Source organism: Acomys minous (assembly GCF_964271855.1).
Source record: "Acomys minous genome assembly, chromosome: 20".
In the NCBI taxonomy this organism is placed as follows: Eukaryota; Metazoa; Chordata; class Mammalia; order Rodentia; family Muridae; genus Acomys; species Acomys minous.
In genome coordinates, this window is record NC_140502.1 from 8,414,682 (window position 1) to 8,433,610 (window position 18,929).

At 47.2% G+C, this 18,929-nt stretch overlaps 1 protein-coding gene across 2 annotated transcripts in view; it reads right to left on the reverse strand.

The window, feature by feature from the left end:
- LOC311591041 (V-set and transmembrane domain-containing protein 1-like) overlaps positions 1-18,929 on the reverse strand; it is a 26,283-nt gene continuing 7,354 nt past the window's right edge. For both annotated transcript variants that reach the window (XM_084770409.1, XM_084770408.1), the window contains 6 exons: positions 8,471-8,506; positions 6,313-6,597; positions 3,631-3,765; positions 3,183-3,210; positions 2,941-2,987; positions 1-1,314 (listed from right to left, as the gene is read on the reverse strand). In XM_084770409.1, the coding sequence (XP_084626535.1) occupies positions 1,259-1,314; positions 2,941-2,987; positions 3,183-3,210; positions 3,631-3,765; positions 6,313-6,597; positions 8,471-8,506 (587 nt within the window). In that variant the 3' untranslated portion in view covers positions 1-1,258. The remainder of the gene's footprint in view (positions 1,315-2,940; positions 2,988-3,182; positions 3,211-3,630; positions 3,766-6,312; positions 6,598-8,470; positions 8,507-18,929) is intronic.

An 18,929-nucleotide genomic window follows, 5' to 3' on the forward strand; every position in this document is an offset into this window, starting at 1 on the left:
TGAGATCCTGTCTCAGACAAACAAACAAAAAAGCATGGGAAATATATAGACTGTCTTACATACAGTTTGCTTATGGGTGACTGGGAGAGAAGGGAAGAAAAATAAGTCAAGAGTAGATACAGCTTGGGAGGGTGGGGCAGGATAGATCTCAGGGGGTGATTGCTTGCCTAACATGCATGAGTTCAATTCTCAACACCGAAAAAGGGACAATTTAAAAACAAAAAAGAATGGCAGAAGAAAAAGAAGAGAACAAAATATTGCTGTCTAGACAATGCCAGGCTATGTTTCCCATTTATATTATTTATTTACTCATTATGATTGAATCATTTTGAAATTAAAAAGGAGGGCAAGCAAAATGGTGCATGCCTTTTTTTTTTTAAAAAAAAATCACAGTATTTGACAGGCAGACACGTGGATTTCTGTGAGTTCAATGCCAGCCTTGACTGCATAGCAAATTTCAAGCCAGCCAGGGCAATATAGTGACACCCTGTCTCAAGGAACAAACAAACAGCAACAACAAAGATGAAGGAGAAAAAAATATACCAAACACCAAAAACCATAAAAAGAGAAAATTATCCAAAAGCTGCTCCTGAGCTAAGGGTATTTATATAGGTGACTCAAATGTTAACACTTGTATTTCCTTCTTACAGTAAAACAATACCTTGCAAACCCCAGCGATATAATTTTGGGAGCAAAGCTTGTCTTGTATGTGTCTCTGTGGGACTGTGTGTATCTATGTCTCTGTGTATGCGTCTGTGTGTTTGTATCTTTGTGTGTCTGTCTATGTGTGTGTATCTGTGTCTCTGTGTCTCTGTCTCTGTGCATGCACCTGTGTGTCTGTATCTTTGTGTGTCTGTCTGTGAGTGTATATCTCTGTGTGTTTCTCTCTCTATATGTGTGTATTCTGTGTCTGTCTCTGTGTGTATCTGTCTTTGTGTGTCTATCTGTGTGTGTGTATCTGTGTCCCTGTGTTTCTCTCTCTCTTTGTGCTTCTGTGTATGTTGGATATGTGCGCGCGCTCTCTCTCTCTCCCTCTCCTTCTCTCTCTTTCTGAGACAGGGTCTCTCTGTGCAGTCCTGGCAGTCCTGGACTCGCTGTGTAGACCAGGCTGGCCTTGAACTCACAGAGCTCGGCCTGCCTCTGCCTTCTGAGTGCTGGGATTAGAAGTGTGCGCCACCACGCCCTGCGCATGAGGATATGCTCTCCTTATGCAGCTCAGCCTCACTGTCTTCTGTTCCAGCGCGCTGGATTCTAGATGTCATTCACCACAGCTGGTTTCTTGTTCATGTTTACACACGTGATCACTCAGCGTCACTGAAACAAAGAAACTCATGCTAGAGAAACCTTACAGTGATGCATTTTCTCGGAAGAACCGTGCCGTTTGAGGTTGCAGTCCAGATAGCCATTCTGAGCTCTCCCCATCAGGGCCTCCGGCTCTGTGCCCAACTCCATATGGAGAGTGTCTTTAAATATAGATGCCCCTAACCACATTTGGTATACGGCCGTTGATACAGCTCCCTGCTAGCTTTCCCCTCTCTGCACCTATAGGATAATTATGTACTCAGTTCTTATTCCTATGATAGGGGCGTGCTGCCCAACGCAAAACAAGCATCCTTTTTTTTTTTTTAAATATTTTATTTAGTTTTAATCTATGTGCATTGGTGTGAAAGTGTCAGATCTTGGAGTTATAGACAGTTGTGAGCTGCCATGTGGGTGCTGGGAATTGAACCTGGATCCTTTGGAAGAGCAGGCAGTGCTCTTAACCACTGAGCCATCTCTCCAGCCCCAAAACAAGCATCCTTAAAGTGCCTGGTTTCAAGCAATTATGAACACCTATCCTGGAAGCCCCTCCCCCCACCCCATCTTCTCTCCAAGGGCTGTACAGCCTTTGTTCACCTGGATTAATGTTGAACTAGCTCCTGAAGCGGTTCCTGCAGTGTTTGATCTCTGTTCGGCCTTCCAAGCCCTGTGCCTCGTCTTCTGCTCCTCCTGCCTTAGTAGGCTGGAGGCCAACAGGCCCTTCCTCCCCCCAAGAGAACCATACATGTAAATCGTCAAATTGTGGTCTCTAACTGACAGCATACACATAATAAACTCAGGCGTAGCTTACCTATCTCATGCTGGCATTGGACACCCTCCCTCTACCTGTGGGTCTGGAAGGCTTCAGATGTTTAGGTTTCAGCTGAAATCAAGGCACAGTCTGTGTGTGTGTGTGTGTGTGTGTGTGTGTGTGTGTGTGTGTGTGTGTTATGTGTTTGAGGGTATATATGTAGGAGCCTGTGGATGCCAGAAGAAAGCACTGGGTCCCCTGGAACTGAACTTTCAGGCAGCCATCATATCATGTGGGGGCTAGGAATGGAACCCAGGCCCCTCTGCAAGAGCAGTAAGTGCTCCTAACAGCCAGGCCATACCTCCAGCACTCAGGGTGCATTTTTCACTGATATCTTTCTTCATGTCAAGGCTAGGCTGGGAGAAATGAAACCCTAGAACAAACTGAAGCCCAGATGTGAATTGTAACTATGGGGGGGGGGCGGTGGGTGTTGCTCTTGTGGGTAAATTCCCAGGAGAGCTGTAGCTGGGTTCAGTTGCTCTTGTTTTTAGTATTTTTGAGAAACCTCTATATTAATCTCCACATTGGATGCACTAGTTCACATTCCCACCAGCAGTGGACAGGGCCTCATTCTCTTTGTCTGCTTTAAAATATATATACTCATGGGCTGGAGAGAGAGCTCAGGGGATAAGGGCACTGACTGCTGCTCCAGAGGTCCTGAGTTCAGTTCTCAGCAACCACATGGTGGCTCACAACCATCTACAATGAGATCTGATGTCCTCTTCTGGCCTGCAGGTGTACGTGCAGGTAGAGCGCTGTATATATAATAAACAAGTAAATAAATGAATCTTTTTAAAAAATTCATGATTTTCTGGTATTTTATCACTTACCTATAGCATCCTCCTCTTCTTGCCTTGGAATATCAGACTGGCTGGTTCTGAAAGAGCGGGATGGAGTGGGAGGGGGGGTGGGGAGATGGGAGAGAGAATATGAATGGAACATGGAATTATAGGATATAAAGATTTGAGGGAGAGGGCAAAGATTCTGGGGAAGTGAGGCAGAAACAGGCTGGGGTGAGGTAGGGCTGAGGAAGCGGGGTGTGAGGCCTGCCAAGGACTGTGCATTCATCTACCTCTCGGGCTGTTCTTCATGTGATGAACCTATAAAACATACCATGAAGAAAAATTTATATATATATATATATATACACACACACACACACACACACACACATATACACATACATACATACACACACACACATACAGAGAGGGGGGAGGGAGAGAAAGAGAAGATTATGTAGCCCTGGTTGACCTGGAACTCACTGTATAGACCAGGCTGGCCTTGAATTCACAGAGATCTCCCCCCCCACCCCCCCAACCCCCCCCACCCCCCCACCCTCCCCCACCCCCCCACCCTCCCCCACCCCCACCCTCCCCCCCCACCCTCCCCCCCCCACCCCACACCCCCACCCCACCCCACACCCCCCCCCCCGTGCTTAGATTAAAAGCGTGCTCCACCACATCCACATCTTATTAGAATCTTTCACTTGCGAGCACGCATAGCTCCTCTTAACTCACCTTGCCGAGTGCATCTGTAGATAAAGAAGACGGAGACAAAGAGGAGAGAGATGCAGAGGCAGCTGAAGGCGGTAAGGAAAACGCGTTTGCTGTCTGATGGTCTGGGGGAATTTCCTCCACCTCCTCCCACTCCATCTGCATAGTGGAAACAGCAATGGCAGCCATAGAATGAGATGAAACCGAGAGCAGGTGTCGGTAGAGCTGGAAGGGGCTGAACAGAGCCTCCTCACACATGGGAAACTCCAAATAAGCATCTCACACATAGCCATCATAAACTCATAAACTTGATCATTTATCGAGAACCAAGTCACAGGATCAGTTTGCTTCCTCAAACACACCGATACCGTTTAGCAGAATGGTTAAGAGGCTCCAGACACGCTGGGTACGGCAGCACACGCCCGGAATCCCAGCGCTCCGAGTCAGAGGTGGGAGGTTTTGAGTTCACACCCCAGTCTTCGCTATACATACAGTTCCTACAGTTCCAGGATAGCCTCAAGTGAGTAGTGAAAACCTGCCTGAAAATTTAAAAAAAAAAAAAAAAAAAAAAACCGAAACGAAAGCCAACAGCCAGAAAGCCCAGTTACAAAACTGGTGGCAGTGTCTTGGGAAGCTGTGGGACCTTTTGGACGAGGGGTCCAGGCAGCTGAAGCAGGGCCAGGGGGCGGGGCTATAACCCAGTCTTACTGCTGGCCCAACCTCTGTGCTTTCTGGTCCATTAGATATGAACAACCCTGGTTCGTCCCGGGATGCTTTGGTACCCTCTTTTTGGAGACAAGGTCTTACCATGTGCCCCAGGCTGTCCTGAAACTCAAAGAGACATGCCTACGGGCTGGAGAGATGGCTCAGTGGTTAGGAGCGCAGCCTGCTCTTCCAGAGGTTCTGAGTTCAATTCCCAGCGACCACGTGGTGGCTCACAACCATCTTCATGTGACCTGGTGCCCTCTTCTGCAGATAAAGTACTCATGTACAATAAATAAATAAATTGTTAAAAATGTGCCTGTCTCCAAGTGCTGTGATCAAAGGCAGACAGTACCATGTTTTGAGTATCCAGTTTGATAAAACACACACACACTCTTTCTCTCTTTCTCTCTCTCTCCCTCTTTGCTCCCTCCCTCCCGTTAATTATTACTTAATAAACCCACTCACTTAAAACAGAAAACACAGCTATTATAGATCCATTCTCCAGAATGCACAGAACAGAAAGATGGCAATTTTTCATTTATAAAGTGATCAATTTGTGGGACTCCGATGTACAGTGTGGGTGCTGAGGGATGTATTCAATTTGTAATAATCATTACGCAGTGTGCATCTTGAGTACAATCTTTGTCAATGAGATAGATTTTAAGTAAAAGAGAAACCATTCCACTGCCTACAATGCGGTGACTAATGTCTTCTTGTGTCCCTTGAAACTCACTTTCCAAAGTCTTAAAACCCTTATGACATATAAAGAAATCATTTCATGTTCCTGTTCCAGTGTTGCTGGTGGAGTCCTGTTCTGTTGGACAAAACTCATGCCCAGTTTAAGTACCTGTGCTGGTTAGGTTTTTTGTTAGTTAGTTAGTTTGTTTGTTTTGTTTTTGAGACAGGGTTTCTCTGTGCAGCCTTGGCTATCCTACACTTGCTTTGTAGACCAGGCTGGCCTCGAACTCACAGTGATCTGCCTGCCTCTGCCTCCCGGGTGCTGGGATTAAAGGCGTGAGCCTCCACGCCCGGCTCTATAGTATTATTTTTTATTTTTATCTTATGGACATTGATGTTTTGTCTGCGTGTATGTGTGAGAGTGTCCGATCTTGGAGTTACAGTTATGAGCTGCCATGTATGTTCTGGGAATTGAACCCCAGGGTCCTCTGGAAGAGCAGTCAGTACACTTAACCTAAGCCATCTCTCTAGACCATTATTATAGCATTATTATTATTATTATTATTATTATTATTATTATTATTATTATTATTATATAAAACTCAAGAAGCAAGGCTGGGGATATGACTTAGTGGGTATTAAGGATCAAGTATTAAGGACCCGAGTTCTGTATTCCCAGCACTTACTGTGAGATGGGGGGCAGCCACAGCAGAACCCCTGAAAGCTCTCAGGCCAGCTAGCCTGGAGTACACAGCAACAATACAAAAATGACACCCTTGCCGGGCAGTGGTTGTGCACACCTTTAATCCCGGAATTTGGGAGGCAGAGGCAGGCAGATCGCTGTGAGTTCGAGGCTAGCCTGGTTTACAAAGCGAGTCCAGGATAGTCAAGGCTACACAGAGAAACTCTGACTCAAAACAAAAAACAAACAAGCAAACAAAAAAACAACGAACAAACAAAACAAAATGAGACACTGCCTGAAAAAAAGGCAGGAGGTGAGGACCAACGTCCAAATTTGTCTTCTGATCTCCATACGTATGCTGTGCCACCCCCCCCCCCAACAAAGTTTCTTTAAAACTCAAGGCCCAGGGCTGGCTCAGTGACTAAAGGTGTTTGCTGTTAAGTATAATTACTTGAGCTTGATCTCCAGGTCCGCACAGTGGAAGGAGGGAAGCCAAGTGTCTCAACCTCTTTCCTCTGACCTCTTCACACACGCTGTGGCACGTACGTGTACACGTGCGCACGTGTGCACACATGGTAAATACGTAACTGGAGTTTTAAAACATACAAGGAGCAAGTCTGAGGCTGCCCTGCTGTGCTCACCTGTGACCACCAATTGTAGATGCTGACTCTGTCCTGACCACTTGAGGGAGGCTGCTAGTCTGTAGGCGCAGAAATACTGGCCAGCATCTTCAGGTTGCAGGTTAGTGAGGTAGAACTCCGCCTCCTTCCCCACTGACCTCCGCTCTTGCTGGTACTCAGAACTGTGCAACTTTCCCAAAGTGACTGTAACGTTCTGGAAATGAGTCCAGCATCGCAGAGTGACGTTGCTCTTGTGCTTGACCACAGGGCTGGGCCAGGCACTGATGGAAGGCCTGGGAAGTTCCTCTGAAAAGAATTCAGAGTTAACTGACTCTTCATCACAGTCAACCCCTCCCAGAACTCTGAGGATTAAAGGTGTGATAGTTAGTCTCAATTATAGCTTAGTGAAATCTATAGTTACCCGGGAGGCAGGCTTTTTGCTGTTGCTTCTGAAGGGTTATCTTGATTAGTTTAACTGAGGTGGAAAGACCTGTCCACTGTAAGTAGATCCATTCCCTAGGCTATGGTCCTAGATTGTATAAAATGAAGAGGGCTCTGCTGGTAAAAGTATTCACTGCCATGCCTGACAAACCCTAGTTTGATCCCTGAAATCCACACTAGTGAGAGGAGAAAACTGATTCCAAATCCTCTGACCTCCATAGATATGCTATGATACGTTCACATGCCACAAACCCATATATATAAATAAATGCAAGGATTATTTTAAAGGAGAAAGTGATCTGAGCATAAGGATTCATTGCTCTCTTGTTCTTAAATATTGTTTGTTTGTTTGTTTTTTAGTTGAGTTTTGTTTGAGACAGGGTCTCTCTGTGTAACCTTGGCTGTCCTGGAGTCACTTTGGAGACCAAACTGGCCTTGAACTCACAGAAATCCGCCTGCCTCTGCCCCCCAAGTGCTGGGATTAAAGGCATGCGCCACCACGCCCGGCAAATATCCTTTCTTAAAGCTAGAGAGATACTCTGTGGCTAAGAACATTCCAGAAGACCCGTGTCAGATCTTAACCACCTGTAACTCTCAGCTCCAGGGCATCTGGCACCTCAGGCTTACAAGGCCACCTGCATTCATGCACACAAACACACATGCATATTCTTTTTTTGTTGTTGTTTTTTAACTATAGGGCTGGTGAGACAGGGTCAAGGTTAAGAGCAATGGCTGCCCTTGCAAAGGACCTAGGTTGGGTTCCAACACCCAAATAGCAGCTCACAGCTGTCTGTAAGTCCAGTTCCAGGGAATACAGCGCCCTCTTCTGGCTTTTTTGGGTACTGTGTACACATGGCGCATTCACCATTAAATACACCAAAACACTCATATACATGAAATAATTTTTTTTAATTTAAATAAATGAAGTGCACGTGTGCCACAGAGTGTATATGGATGCCAAATGACAACTTTGGGAAGTTGATTCTCCTTCCTCTATGCGGGTTTCAGGTTGTCCATCTTGGCAGCAACTGCCTTTTGTTCACCGAGCCGTCTCATCTGACCACCCTGATTCTGGATGATTTATGGAATGTGACCTGTTGCTCCTGTTGCTGTGGCCTCCCTACCAGGAGAGCCCCAACCTCAAACGGTAAGCCAAAACAAATCCTTTCTCCCTTAACTTGCTTTCTCAGAATAGTTTATCACAGCAACAGGAAACGTAGCTATTGTAGGGCAGAAAGTCCGAGCTTACTTCCTGGTTTTGGAAACCCACCAATCCCTGATCTCACTCCAAAATGCAGGACTTGAAATCCCACCAATCCTTATCCTGGAAAGCTCCAACCTGGGAAACACTTCCCCCCCCCAAGAAACAGTCTACCTCCCCCTCAGTCCTCTGAAGCCTCTCTCCCCAGCAGAGGCAGCCCCGCGGTATGCCTTGGCTCCTGACTGCCGGGACACCTTTCTGTTCAGAGCTGTAGTACAGCAACCTCAGAAGGGGATGGTCACGGGCAGTGGAGCATGGGAACGTAGAGACGTCACGTGGAAGCCAGGCGTGGTGGCGCACGCCTTTAATCCCAGCACTTGGGAGGCAGAGGCAGGCGGATTGCTGTGAGTTCGAGGCCAGCTTGGTCTAGAAAGCGAGTCCAGGACAGCCAAGGCTACATAGAGAAACCCTGTCTTGAAAAACAAACCAAGCCAAACAAAACCAAAAAAAACAGAGGTTATGTGGAAAGACACTCACCTCCATCTTCCTCATCTCCATAGCACAGGCAGAGCCCTGGAAGGAAAACAAAAACCAAAAACCAAAAAACCAGTGAGAGCCTGTTCAGGAGCTGTTTGCTGGCTTGAAACACTACCGCCTGGCTGAGAAGGGAGAGTATAAAACCGGGGGGGGGGGGGGGGGGGGGGGAACACGTGAATGAAATTCACAAGACTCAGGGAGTAAACAAACCGTGCAAAGCTTTTCGGGCTCAGGAGATTCCCAAGACCATCCCCCACTCCGACCCCCTGCCACACCCGTGCCAGCGTCCACTTGCCACCACTCCAGTGTGACAATGAGGCTCACAGGGCTTAGGGGTTTCTTTGATGTGAAAGCCGCATCTGAGAAGGACCCTGAGCTAGACCCGGGGCAGGGTGCTCGGCTGAAGCCCGGAAATTTGTTCAGGCGTGCATCCCAAGGGCCCGGGGGAGATTGAGGATTCATAATGATCATGATGTCCTTCCTTCTATGCTTTATCTGTATATTCTATGTCCTAGTTCTTGCTGATCCTCCTAGGTATAAGGGTCCCTACTCAGTGCCCACACCTGCACCTCCACCTTTGCCATACACGGGAGCATATGATGAGGATATGATTAGGTGGGTAGAAAAGGATGGAAGAAGGGTTAAATATACAGAATTGACATTGTTTGAGATGATTCAAAGACAAAGAGAGCCTTGGTGTACTATTTCTCCTGATGATAAAAGAACAGTAATAAAGACAGTATATGATGCCACTCAGCATTGCCTTAGGGATAAGAAAAGAAGTCATAGGTTTCAATGCTATACTTCTTCATGGCATACTCTAAAAGATTTAGAAAAGAATCTTCATCTCTGGTGGTAAAAGCTCCACGTATGCAGCACATGGAAACGGCCTTAAGCTGCAGAAGCCGTGACCGCAGTTCTAAGAAAAACTTGTCCACTGTCTGGTGTTGATTGACCACAAACTTAGCATGGGGTAAGGGTGTCTGGGACTAAAAGTTGCTCAAGCCAATTCTGCTGAATCTGGACAATCTGTAAACTGTTATGATCTGGGCTGACTGCAGTTCCTGATATGAGTGTATAATACTATGTTGGAACTTCAGTAAAATCGCAGCAGCATTGAACTCAACTTGTGTTCGTGTCTGTCTGTCGCGCCGAATCCGTTCCCGCCTGCATATCTTCAGACCCTGATTGTCCACGGCCGAAAAGCCCCCTCGGTGGTCCGTGGCAGATCCCCAACCCCCTCCCCGCCATGGCTTGGGAGAAGAGACTCTCTGGTCTGCACAGTTTTGAGGCAGTACCAGTTATGTAGCACTTAAGAGTTGTGACTTAGGCTGGAGTGAGCTTTTTCACGCTGTGGCTGATTGTGTAAGAAGTCCCTTGTACTCCAGGTAAGACTCACTGGTTTACCAAGATAGCCTCAGGTGGAATTGAGGTAGGAAAGTGTTCAGATAACTGAGCAACCCAGAAGGCAACACTGCTCTCCACACAGTGCACGAATCAACCTGGGACCTCCACCACACACCTAATGTCCGGCTCCAAACAATGTGTTAGGTCATTGCTTCTCAACAATGTAAGGAGACAGTCTCCAGAGGCCAGCCACGTCGGAAGCAGCCCTTCTACCCTGCTTCCCCATTTTATTAGCAGAGTCAAGCTGAGCTCATCTTCACAGGCTTGGGGACTAGCTCCCGCCCTGCCCCTCCATGAGGTGTTTTCTTTTTTTATTTTATTTTATTTTTATTATTTATTATTTATTTATTTTTATTTTTATTATTTATTTATTTATTTATTTACTTATTTATTTTTTGGTTTTTCGAGACAGGGTTTCTCTGTGTTAGCCTTGGCTGTACTGGACTCACTTTGTAGTCCAGGCTGGCCTCGAACTCACAGCGATCCGCCTGCCTCTACCTCCCAAGTGCTGGGATTAAAGGCGTGCGCCACTACACCCGGCCTACTACCTGTTATCTTAACCAAGGTGCCTAAATTGTAAAAGTAAAAACCAAGGCCCCATTTACTACGTTCAGTTGACCTGTTACTTTGGCCTCCTTAGCTCTCCTTCTTGTGTCAAAATGCAACTGGATGACCCAGACTAGCCAAGGTCCGCTTATTTTTGCAATCTCAGCCTTTAAATATACAACACTGCTTTCCTTGGGGGACCCTGTTCAGATCCCGAGCTCCCTGAGCACTCAGCAAATAGAGCTTTTTTTTTGCCTCCAAAAGGCCACCTATATTCTGCCTTTAGCAACCAGCCCCTCCTCCTAGACCCACGAAAGGAAGCCCTGGGGCAGTGACCAGGGGCTGTGGAGCCATCGAGCTCCCGCAGCCTGCTCTGATCTTATAATGTGTCTGACCCTGTATTTTGTTCTAGTCTGTTCTAGTTTTATTCTGTTGCTGTGATAAAAACTACTCTGATCAGGCCGGGCGGTTGGTGGCACACACCTTTAATCCCAGCACTTGGGAGGCAGAGGCAGGTGGATCACTGTGAGTTCGAGGCCAGCCTGGTCTACAAAGTGAGTCTAGGACAGCCAAGGCTACACAGAGAGACCCTGTCTCGAAAAACCAAAACAAAAAACCAAAAAAACAAACAAACAAACAAACAAAAAAAACCCCAACTACTCTGATCAGGCCGGGCAGTGGTGGCGCACCCCTTTAATCCCAGCACTCAGGAAGCAGAGGCAGGCGGATCGCTGTGAGTTCGAGGCCAGCCTGGTCTACAAAGCGAGTCCAGCACAGCCAAGGCTAACACAGAGAAACCCTGTCTCGAAAAACAAAAACAAAAAAAAACTAAAAAGTAAATAAACAACAACAACAAACAACAAAACACTCTGATCAAAAGCAACCTGAGGAGGAAAGGATTCGTTTAGTTTTACAACCATGTAACAACCCATCATTGAGGGAAACCAAGGCAGGACCTTGGAAGGCAAAAACCGTGGAGGGACTGCTAGCTGGCTCACTCACCCAGGCTCATACTCAGCTGCCATTTTTATTCAGCCCAGGCCCACTTGCCTAAGACTGGTGCCACCTACAGTGGGCTGAACCCTTCTGCAAAATTCATAATCAAGACTCCCTAGAGTCACACCCAGTGAGATGTAGACAATTCCTTAGTGGAGGCTGTCCTCTCAGACGACATTAAACTGTGCCAGACTGACACGTGATGCTAACTAGGACAGGCCTTGAGGGCGCACAGAGGTGGCGGTTGCCATTAGAATGGTCATGACTGATAAGAAGACTCCCCTTAATTCTTTTTTATTTTATTTTATTTTTTTAGTTTTTTGAGACAGGGTTTCTCTGTGTAGCCTTGGCTGTCCTGGACTCTCTCTGTAGACCAGGCTGGCCTTGAACAAACAGTGATCCACCCACCTCTGCCTCCCGAGTCGACTCCCCTTAATTCTAACTTTTAAATTCGGGGCTGGGGATCTGGCTCAGTGGTAGAATGCTTGTCTGACATGCACAAAACATTGGATTTTACCCCTAGCTCCACACGGAGTGGGTATTTATTTGCACCCCTTGGGTGATAGAGGCAGGAGGAGGGATGGGGAAAAAAATGCTCACTAAAAGTGAGGGACGAAGGATTACACACTGTACCATTCTGTTTCCTACCTTATCCAGAATATGCAAATGCAGAGACACAGAGAGCTTGTTGGTAGATGCCAGGAGCAGGGGGTGTGGGGAGCCTAACGAACACAGTGTTTCTGTGGGGGTGATGACAATATCTTGGAACTAGATAAAGGTGGTGGTTGCACAACTCTGTGGATATACCAGCTGTCCCTGCTGTGTAGACTTCCAAGTGGCCGGTTCTATGTTCTATGTGACTTTGGCCTCAGGTGACTGTTTAAAAAACAACGCGCCAGCCGGGCATGGTGACGCATGCCTTTAATCCCAGCTCTCGGGAGGCAGAGGCAGGCGGATCACTGTGAGTTCGAGGCCAGCCTGGTCTACAAAGTGAGTCTAGACAGCCAAGGCTAACACAGAGAGACCTTGTCTCAAAAAACAAAACAACAAACAAACAACAAAAAAAAAAAACCTCAATGCACCTTGGCTATTTTTTTTACTTCTCTTCATGGAGACTCGTATGAATCCACAGCAGCGATCAGCACAGGATTAAGTTAGTTGAAATTCCAGCATGGTTGCCAGGCAATGCTGGCACACGCCTTTACTCCCAGCAGAGGCAGGTGGATCTCTGAGTTCAAGGACAGAGTGAGTTCCGGGATGGCTAGGGCCACACAGGGAAATCCTGTCACGGGTCGGAGGGGACTCCAGCATACAGTGGTGGGGGACTCCTGTGGTTCCACCATCAGCTGAAAAGCTAATTACTGCTTAGAGAAGGAGAACCACATTGCTTTAGGGCTGTCACCACAGGGAGGTCGCCCACATCTCACTGGATGACCCCAAACCTATAGACATATGGTCAACACTAATTGAACTCAATGAGTTAAGAAAGAGAAAGAGCTGGGCGTGGTGGCGCACGCCTTTAATCCCCAGCACTCGGGGAGGCAGAGGCCGGCAGATCGATGTGAGTTCGAGGCTAACCTGGTCTACAAAGTGAGTCCAGGACAGCCAAGGCTACACAGAGAAACCCTGTCTCGAAAAACCAAAATAATAATAATAATAATAATAATAATAATAATAATAATAATAATAATATCCACATATCCACATATAGCCGGGCAGTGGTGGTGCACGCCTTTAATTCCAGCACTCAGGAGGCAGAGGCAGATGGATCTCTGTAAGTTCAAGGTCAGCCTGGTCTACAGAGTGCGTTCCAGGACAGCCAGGGCTACACAGAGAAACCCTGTCTCTAAACAAACAAACAAACAAACAAATAGATAGCGACATACATTTTTAAACATGTGTGGCTAATCAGCTTGCATGGATGTCTGTGCACCATGTGCATGCCTAGGGCCCACAGAGGCCAGAAAAGGGGTCTGAGAAATTTCCCAGACTGGAAATGTGTCTCAGCTGGTAGAGTCCTTGCCTGCCGTGTCCAAGGGCCTGGGATTGAGTTCCAGCGGTGTGTGAACCAGGGCCAGTGGCACAGGCTTGTAATACCAGCACTTTGGAGGTTGATGAAGGAGGATGCAAGGTTCAAGACCATCTTTGCCTCCATGGCAAGTTCAAGCGCAGCCTGGGATACATGAGATCCCGCCTGAAGAAAGGACCAGAGATGAGGGGAAGCCTGCCAACAGAGTCCGGCTCGCCGTTCTTACATCACAGCTCCCTCCCCGGAACAATTATAAGTATTAAGGACTGGTTTGTGCTCTCATTATATAAACCACGTGCACGGGGCTGGAGAGATGGCTCAGCCAACAAGAGCACTGACTGAAATATCTGCATGGTGGCTCACAACCAATCGGAACTCCAGTTCTAAGGGAGTCAATGCCTTCTTCTGACATCTGAAGGCACTGCACACCTGTAGTGCACAGGTACACGTACAGACAAAACACCCATACAATCAATATGGTTCGTAAGCACGATCTTTTTTTTTTTTAAGATTTATTTATTTATTGTATATGAGTGCTTTATCTGCAGAAGAGGGTGTCAGATCACATTATAGATGGTTGTGAGCCACCATGTGGTTGCTGGGAATTGAACTCAGGACCTCTGGAAGAGCAGGCGGCGCTCTTAACCACTGAGCCATCTCTCCAGCCCCCGTAAGCACAATCTTATTAGGAAATATCAGTGTTTAGTTTTTGAAAATGTAATGGCTAAGACAAAACTGTCCTGGACTAAACTGTGCCCCTGATCCATTATGACTCATGTCATGTCACTCAGAAGAGGAAAAGAGATACAGACAGGGGCAGCCATAAAAACTTAGGCAGTGCTGTGTCCACAAAGCTGGACATGGTGACCCAGGTCTGTAATCCCAGCCCTTCAAAGACTGCTAGGAAACTGTCTAATATTTGAAGACAACCTGGTCTACATAGCAAGGTTCAGGCCAGGCAGTGTCAGATAAGGGATCTTGTGTAAAACCAAAAAAACAAAAACAACAACAATGAGACTGATAAAACTCACACGGCCGGAAGGAGAGAACCAATTCCAGAAAGCTGTCCTCCACACTTATGCTGTGCCTTGTGTGTGCCCACACATAGAAACAATAAATACATAAAAGTTGCTGGGCATGGTGACGCATGCCTTTTATCCCCGTACTCAGGGAGCAGAGGCAGGTGGATCTCTACGTTCCAGGCCAGCCCTGACTACTTAATGAAATCCTGTGTGGTGGTCTGAATAAAAATGTCTCTCAGGGGGCTGGAGAGACGGCTCAGAGGTTAAGAGCACCGACTGTTCTTCCAAAGGTCATGAGTTCAATTCCCAGCAACCACATGGTGGCTCACAACCATCTACAATGAGATCTGGTGTCCTCTTCTGGCTTGCAGGCAGGATATTGTATACATAATAAATAAAGAAATCTTTTTTAAAAAAATGTCTCTCAGGCCCTTAGGGAGTGGCATTATTTGAAAGGACTGGGACATGTGGCCTTGTTGGAGTAGGTGTGGCCTAGTTGGAGTGGGTGTGGCCTAGTTGGAGTAGGCGTGGCCTAGTTGGAGTAGGTGTGCCATTGGGCTTTGAGGTTTCAAATGCTCAAGCCAGGCCCACCCCTTCCTGATGATCCAGATGTAGAACTCTCCTCTACCTTTTAGCACCATGTCTGCCTGTTTTTGGCTTCGTCCGTGATAATAACGGACGAAGCCTCTGAACCTATGAGCCAGTTCCAATTAAATGCTTTTCATTATAAGAGTTGCCATGGCCATGGTATGGCTTCACAGCAGTGGAAACCCTGACTGAGACGCTCTGTCTTTAAAAATATGTGATTCAAGCCGGGCGGTGGTGGCACACGCCTTTAATCCCAGCATTCAGGAGGCAGAGGAAGGCAGATCGCTGGGAGGCCAGCATAGTCTACAAAGTTAGTCCAGGACACAAAGGATACACAGAGAAACCCTGTCTCGAAAAACCAAACAAACAAAGGTGATTTAAAAATGTAAACCGGGGCTGGAGAGATGGCTCAGAGGTTAAGAACACCGCCTGTTCTTCCAAAGGTCCTGAGTTCAATTCCCAGCAACCACAGGGTGGCTCACAGCCATCTATAATGTGACAATCAATAAATAAATCTTTTTTAAAAAATGTAAACCGATAGCAACTACAAGCATTGCCCACAAGCGCATTCCAGTTGCCACCAGAAGCTAGAAGGTACAAGAGAGCCATGGAGTAGGATCTCCTCCCCTCCCGAGGAACCAAATGTTGGCTACAATGTGATCTCTGTAACTCATGCAACAAATGATATTATTGTTTTCCTTTGTTTAAACCAATAGGTTGGTGGCACTTGGGTACAGCAGCCCCAGTAAGGCAACACCGGCGGGATCGGGATATTCCCTGGAGGAGCTGTTTACCCTGCCCAGTGGCTGGAGGTTTGGAAGAACTGTGGACGAAGATTCTCCGAAAGGCATACACAAAGAGAAGAGTGCTGAGCCTGGCAGTGGTGGCGCAGGCCTTTTAATCCCAGCACTCGGGAGGCAGAGGCAGGCGGATCATTGTGAGTTCGAGGCCAGCCTGGTCTACAAAGAGAGTCCAGGACAGGCAAGGCTACACAGAGAAACCTTGTCTCAGGGGGAAAAAAAAAAGAGAGCGCTGGCCTTGGGGAGGGCTGTGAGCAGAAAAAGAGGAAGGAACAGGGCAAATGTGGCATTTCGATTGCTACCCCCCCACACACACCCTGTCCCTACTCTTGCACCAGGGAGGAACTAGGGGCCTCTTAAAGGGGAGATGCTCTATAACGTAACCAAGCCAACCATCCCACCATCCTCTTCATGCACTGAGGACAGCTCCATGGGGTTAGGTTCAAACCCAGAGGGTTAAAATTAGCCTAGGGATGGGGATGGTTGGGAAAGTCTGCATATTATCCATAGCTTTACCATTGGCAGTTCCTACCCCTCAACCTATTTTGAACTTAGTGAACCGACTAGGCAAGATTGTGAGTCCCAGAAAGCAGATGCAGAACCCCCATGGAGCCCACAACCTCCTCCTCCTCCTCCTCCTCCTCTTCTTCTTTTTCTTTCTTTCTTTCTTTTTTTGGTTTTTCGAGACAAGGTTTCTCTGTGTAGCAATGGCTGTCCTGGACTCACTTTGTAGACCAGGCTGGCCTCGAACTCACAGAGATCCAGCTGCCTCTGCCTCCCGAGTGCTGGGATCAAAGGCGTGCGCCACCACAGCCTGGCTGAAGCTTGCACTTCTTGCAGTAATCAGGGTCTTTGCCTCGACCTCTGCCGCTCATGCCCACACATACACATCCACAATTCTGCATTTCCATAGTCTCCACCTTCACGTAGTCAAACAATTGTCCCAGCCCTGGAGACTCACCCAGGCAAAGCAGGTATATGAAGTCTAAGTCCATAGCTCTCTTTCTCAGGCAAGCCAGTCTCCGGCTCTCAGGAAGAAGAGCCAGGGCAGGACGCTACCACACGGTCTCTCCTGGCCCCACGTTGCCCCTGGTACCTGCAGGCTGATGCTTTGTCCTGACCCTTGGGCTGCCTGCATAGCTGCTTGCAGGGTTTCCTTCCTGAACTGACCCAGGAAGCCAGAGGCCACAGGTGACGACATTTTTGCCACCAGCCTGTGTGCAGCTCTGCCCACCCTAGGACCTACCCTCCTCCTCCTCCTCCTCCTCCTCCTTCTCCTGCTCTTCCTCCTCCTTCTTCTTTTGCAGCTTTTCAAGCCAGGGTTTCTCTGTGTAGCCTTGGCTTTCCTGGACTCACTTTGTAGACCAGGTTGGCCTCGAACTCACAGCGATCCCCCTGCCTCTGCCTGTTAGTGCTGGGATTAAAGCGTGCGCCACCACGCCCAGCCTGGTACCTGCCCTTCTTAATTGAAATCTTACCTGAGATGTTTTTACGGTTTTTGTTTTGTTTTGTTTTAGTTTTTTTTTAAAGATTTATTTATTTATTATGTATACAGATTTCGTTATAGATGGTTGTGAGCCAACATGTGGTTGCTGGGAATTGAACTCATGACCTTTGGAAGAGCAGTCAGTGAGTCTTACCCTCTGAGCCATCTCTCCAGCCCTGTTTTACGTTTTGATTTGTTCACTTTTGACAATTTCCTATGGTCACATTCATCACCCCCTTTCCACTCCCACCAGCCCCCTCCTTCCAAACTTGTCCCCCCCTCCTGCCTTCACGCCCCTTCCCTCCTTTCCTTCCTTCCATTTTCCTTTTTCTAATGTTACATTTTTTTCTTTTTTAAAAAATAATGTATTTTTATTTTATGTGCCTGCAGGTATGTCTGTGTGAGGGTGTCAGCTCTTGGAGTTACTAATAGTTGTGAGCTGCCATGTGGGTGCTTGGAATAGGTCCTTTGGAAGAGCAGACAGTGGTCCTAACTGCTGAGCCGTCTCTGCAGCCCGTTGTGTTACGTTTTAATTATCATCCTTTTCTGGTAATTTAGTCTATTTATTCTGTAACAGTCATACCATTAAGCAAATTGTGTTCTATCCTTCTCAAATTGTTTTCTTTGAAATTTTCATAAATATATACAATGTATCTTGATCATACCATCTGAACTCTCCCCAGCCCCATCATCACATTTCACTTGTATCATGTCTTCTTTTTAAAATTATTTATTTTAAGGGCCAGAGAGCTTGGCTCAATGGCTAAGAGTACATTGCCTCTCTTCCAAAGGGCCTGAGTTCCAGTCCCAGCAACTATGACAGGTGACTCACAACTGCCTGTAACTCCAGCTCCAGGGGACCTGACATCTCTGCCCTCCCATGCACATGCCCACAGACACACACACACACACACACACACACACACACACACACTACACACATAAAATTTAAAAGTAAAAATAAATGTTAGCCTGTGGGAAAGATTAAGCTTTGTCGCAGGTGGAAGCAGTCTTGGCGGGCTTTACCCTTGGGGCACACCATGAATACCTTGTGAGAGACTGTTTGGAGCCTTCCTGGGCTTGGAATTCAGGAAGCCTACCTAGGAACCCCACCGTGGCTATTGTTTTCCTAATTGACCCTCGAAGGGAGAAGGGACCGCCCTTTGCATATGACTGGGAAGGTGGGGGAGAGAAAGACAAGAGGTATAAGGGGAGAAGGAGAAGGCGCGGAGAGGGAGGAAAGGACCGGACCAGCTCGTGGGACTGAGACACCTAAGGACCCGTCCTGCCGAACTGATTCCAGGAGGTTTTAATCTTCTGTCCCTTTAACCTTTTTTTCTTTCTTGTATATGCTAGTTGGGTTGTATAATAAAGTTTAATTGTTAATAAACTGAGCCAACATTAGCCGGGTGGTGGAGGAGCACGCCTTTAATCCCAGCACTCGGGAGGCAGAGGCAGGCGGATCCCCGTGAGTTCGAGGCCAGCCTGGTCTGCAGTGCGAGTCTAGGACAGCTAAGGCTACACAGAGAAACCCTGTCTCGAAAAACAAAACAAAAGAAACAACAACTTACTACAACAAAAGTAA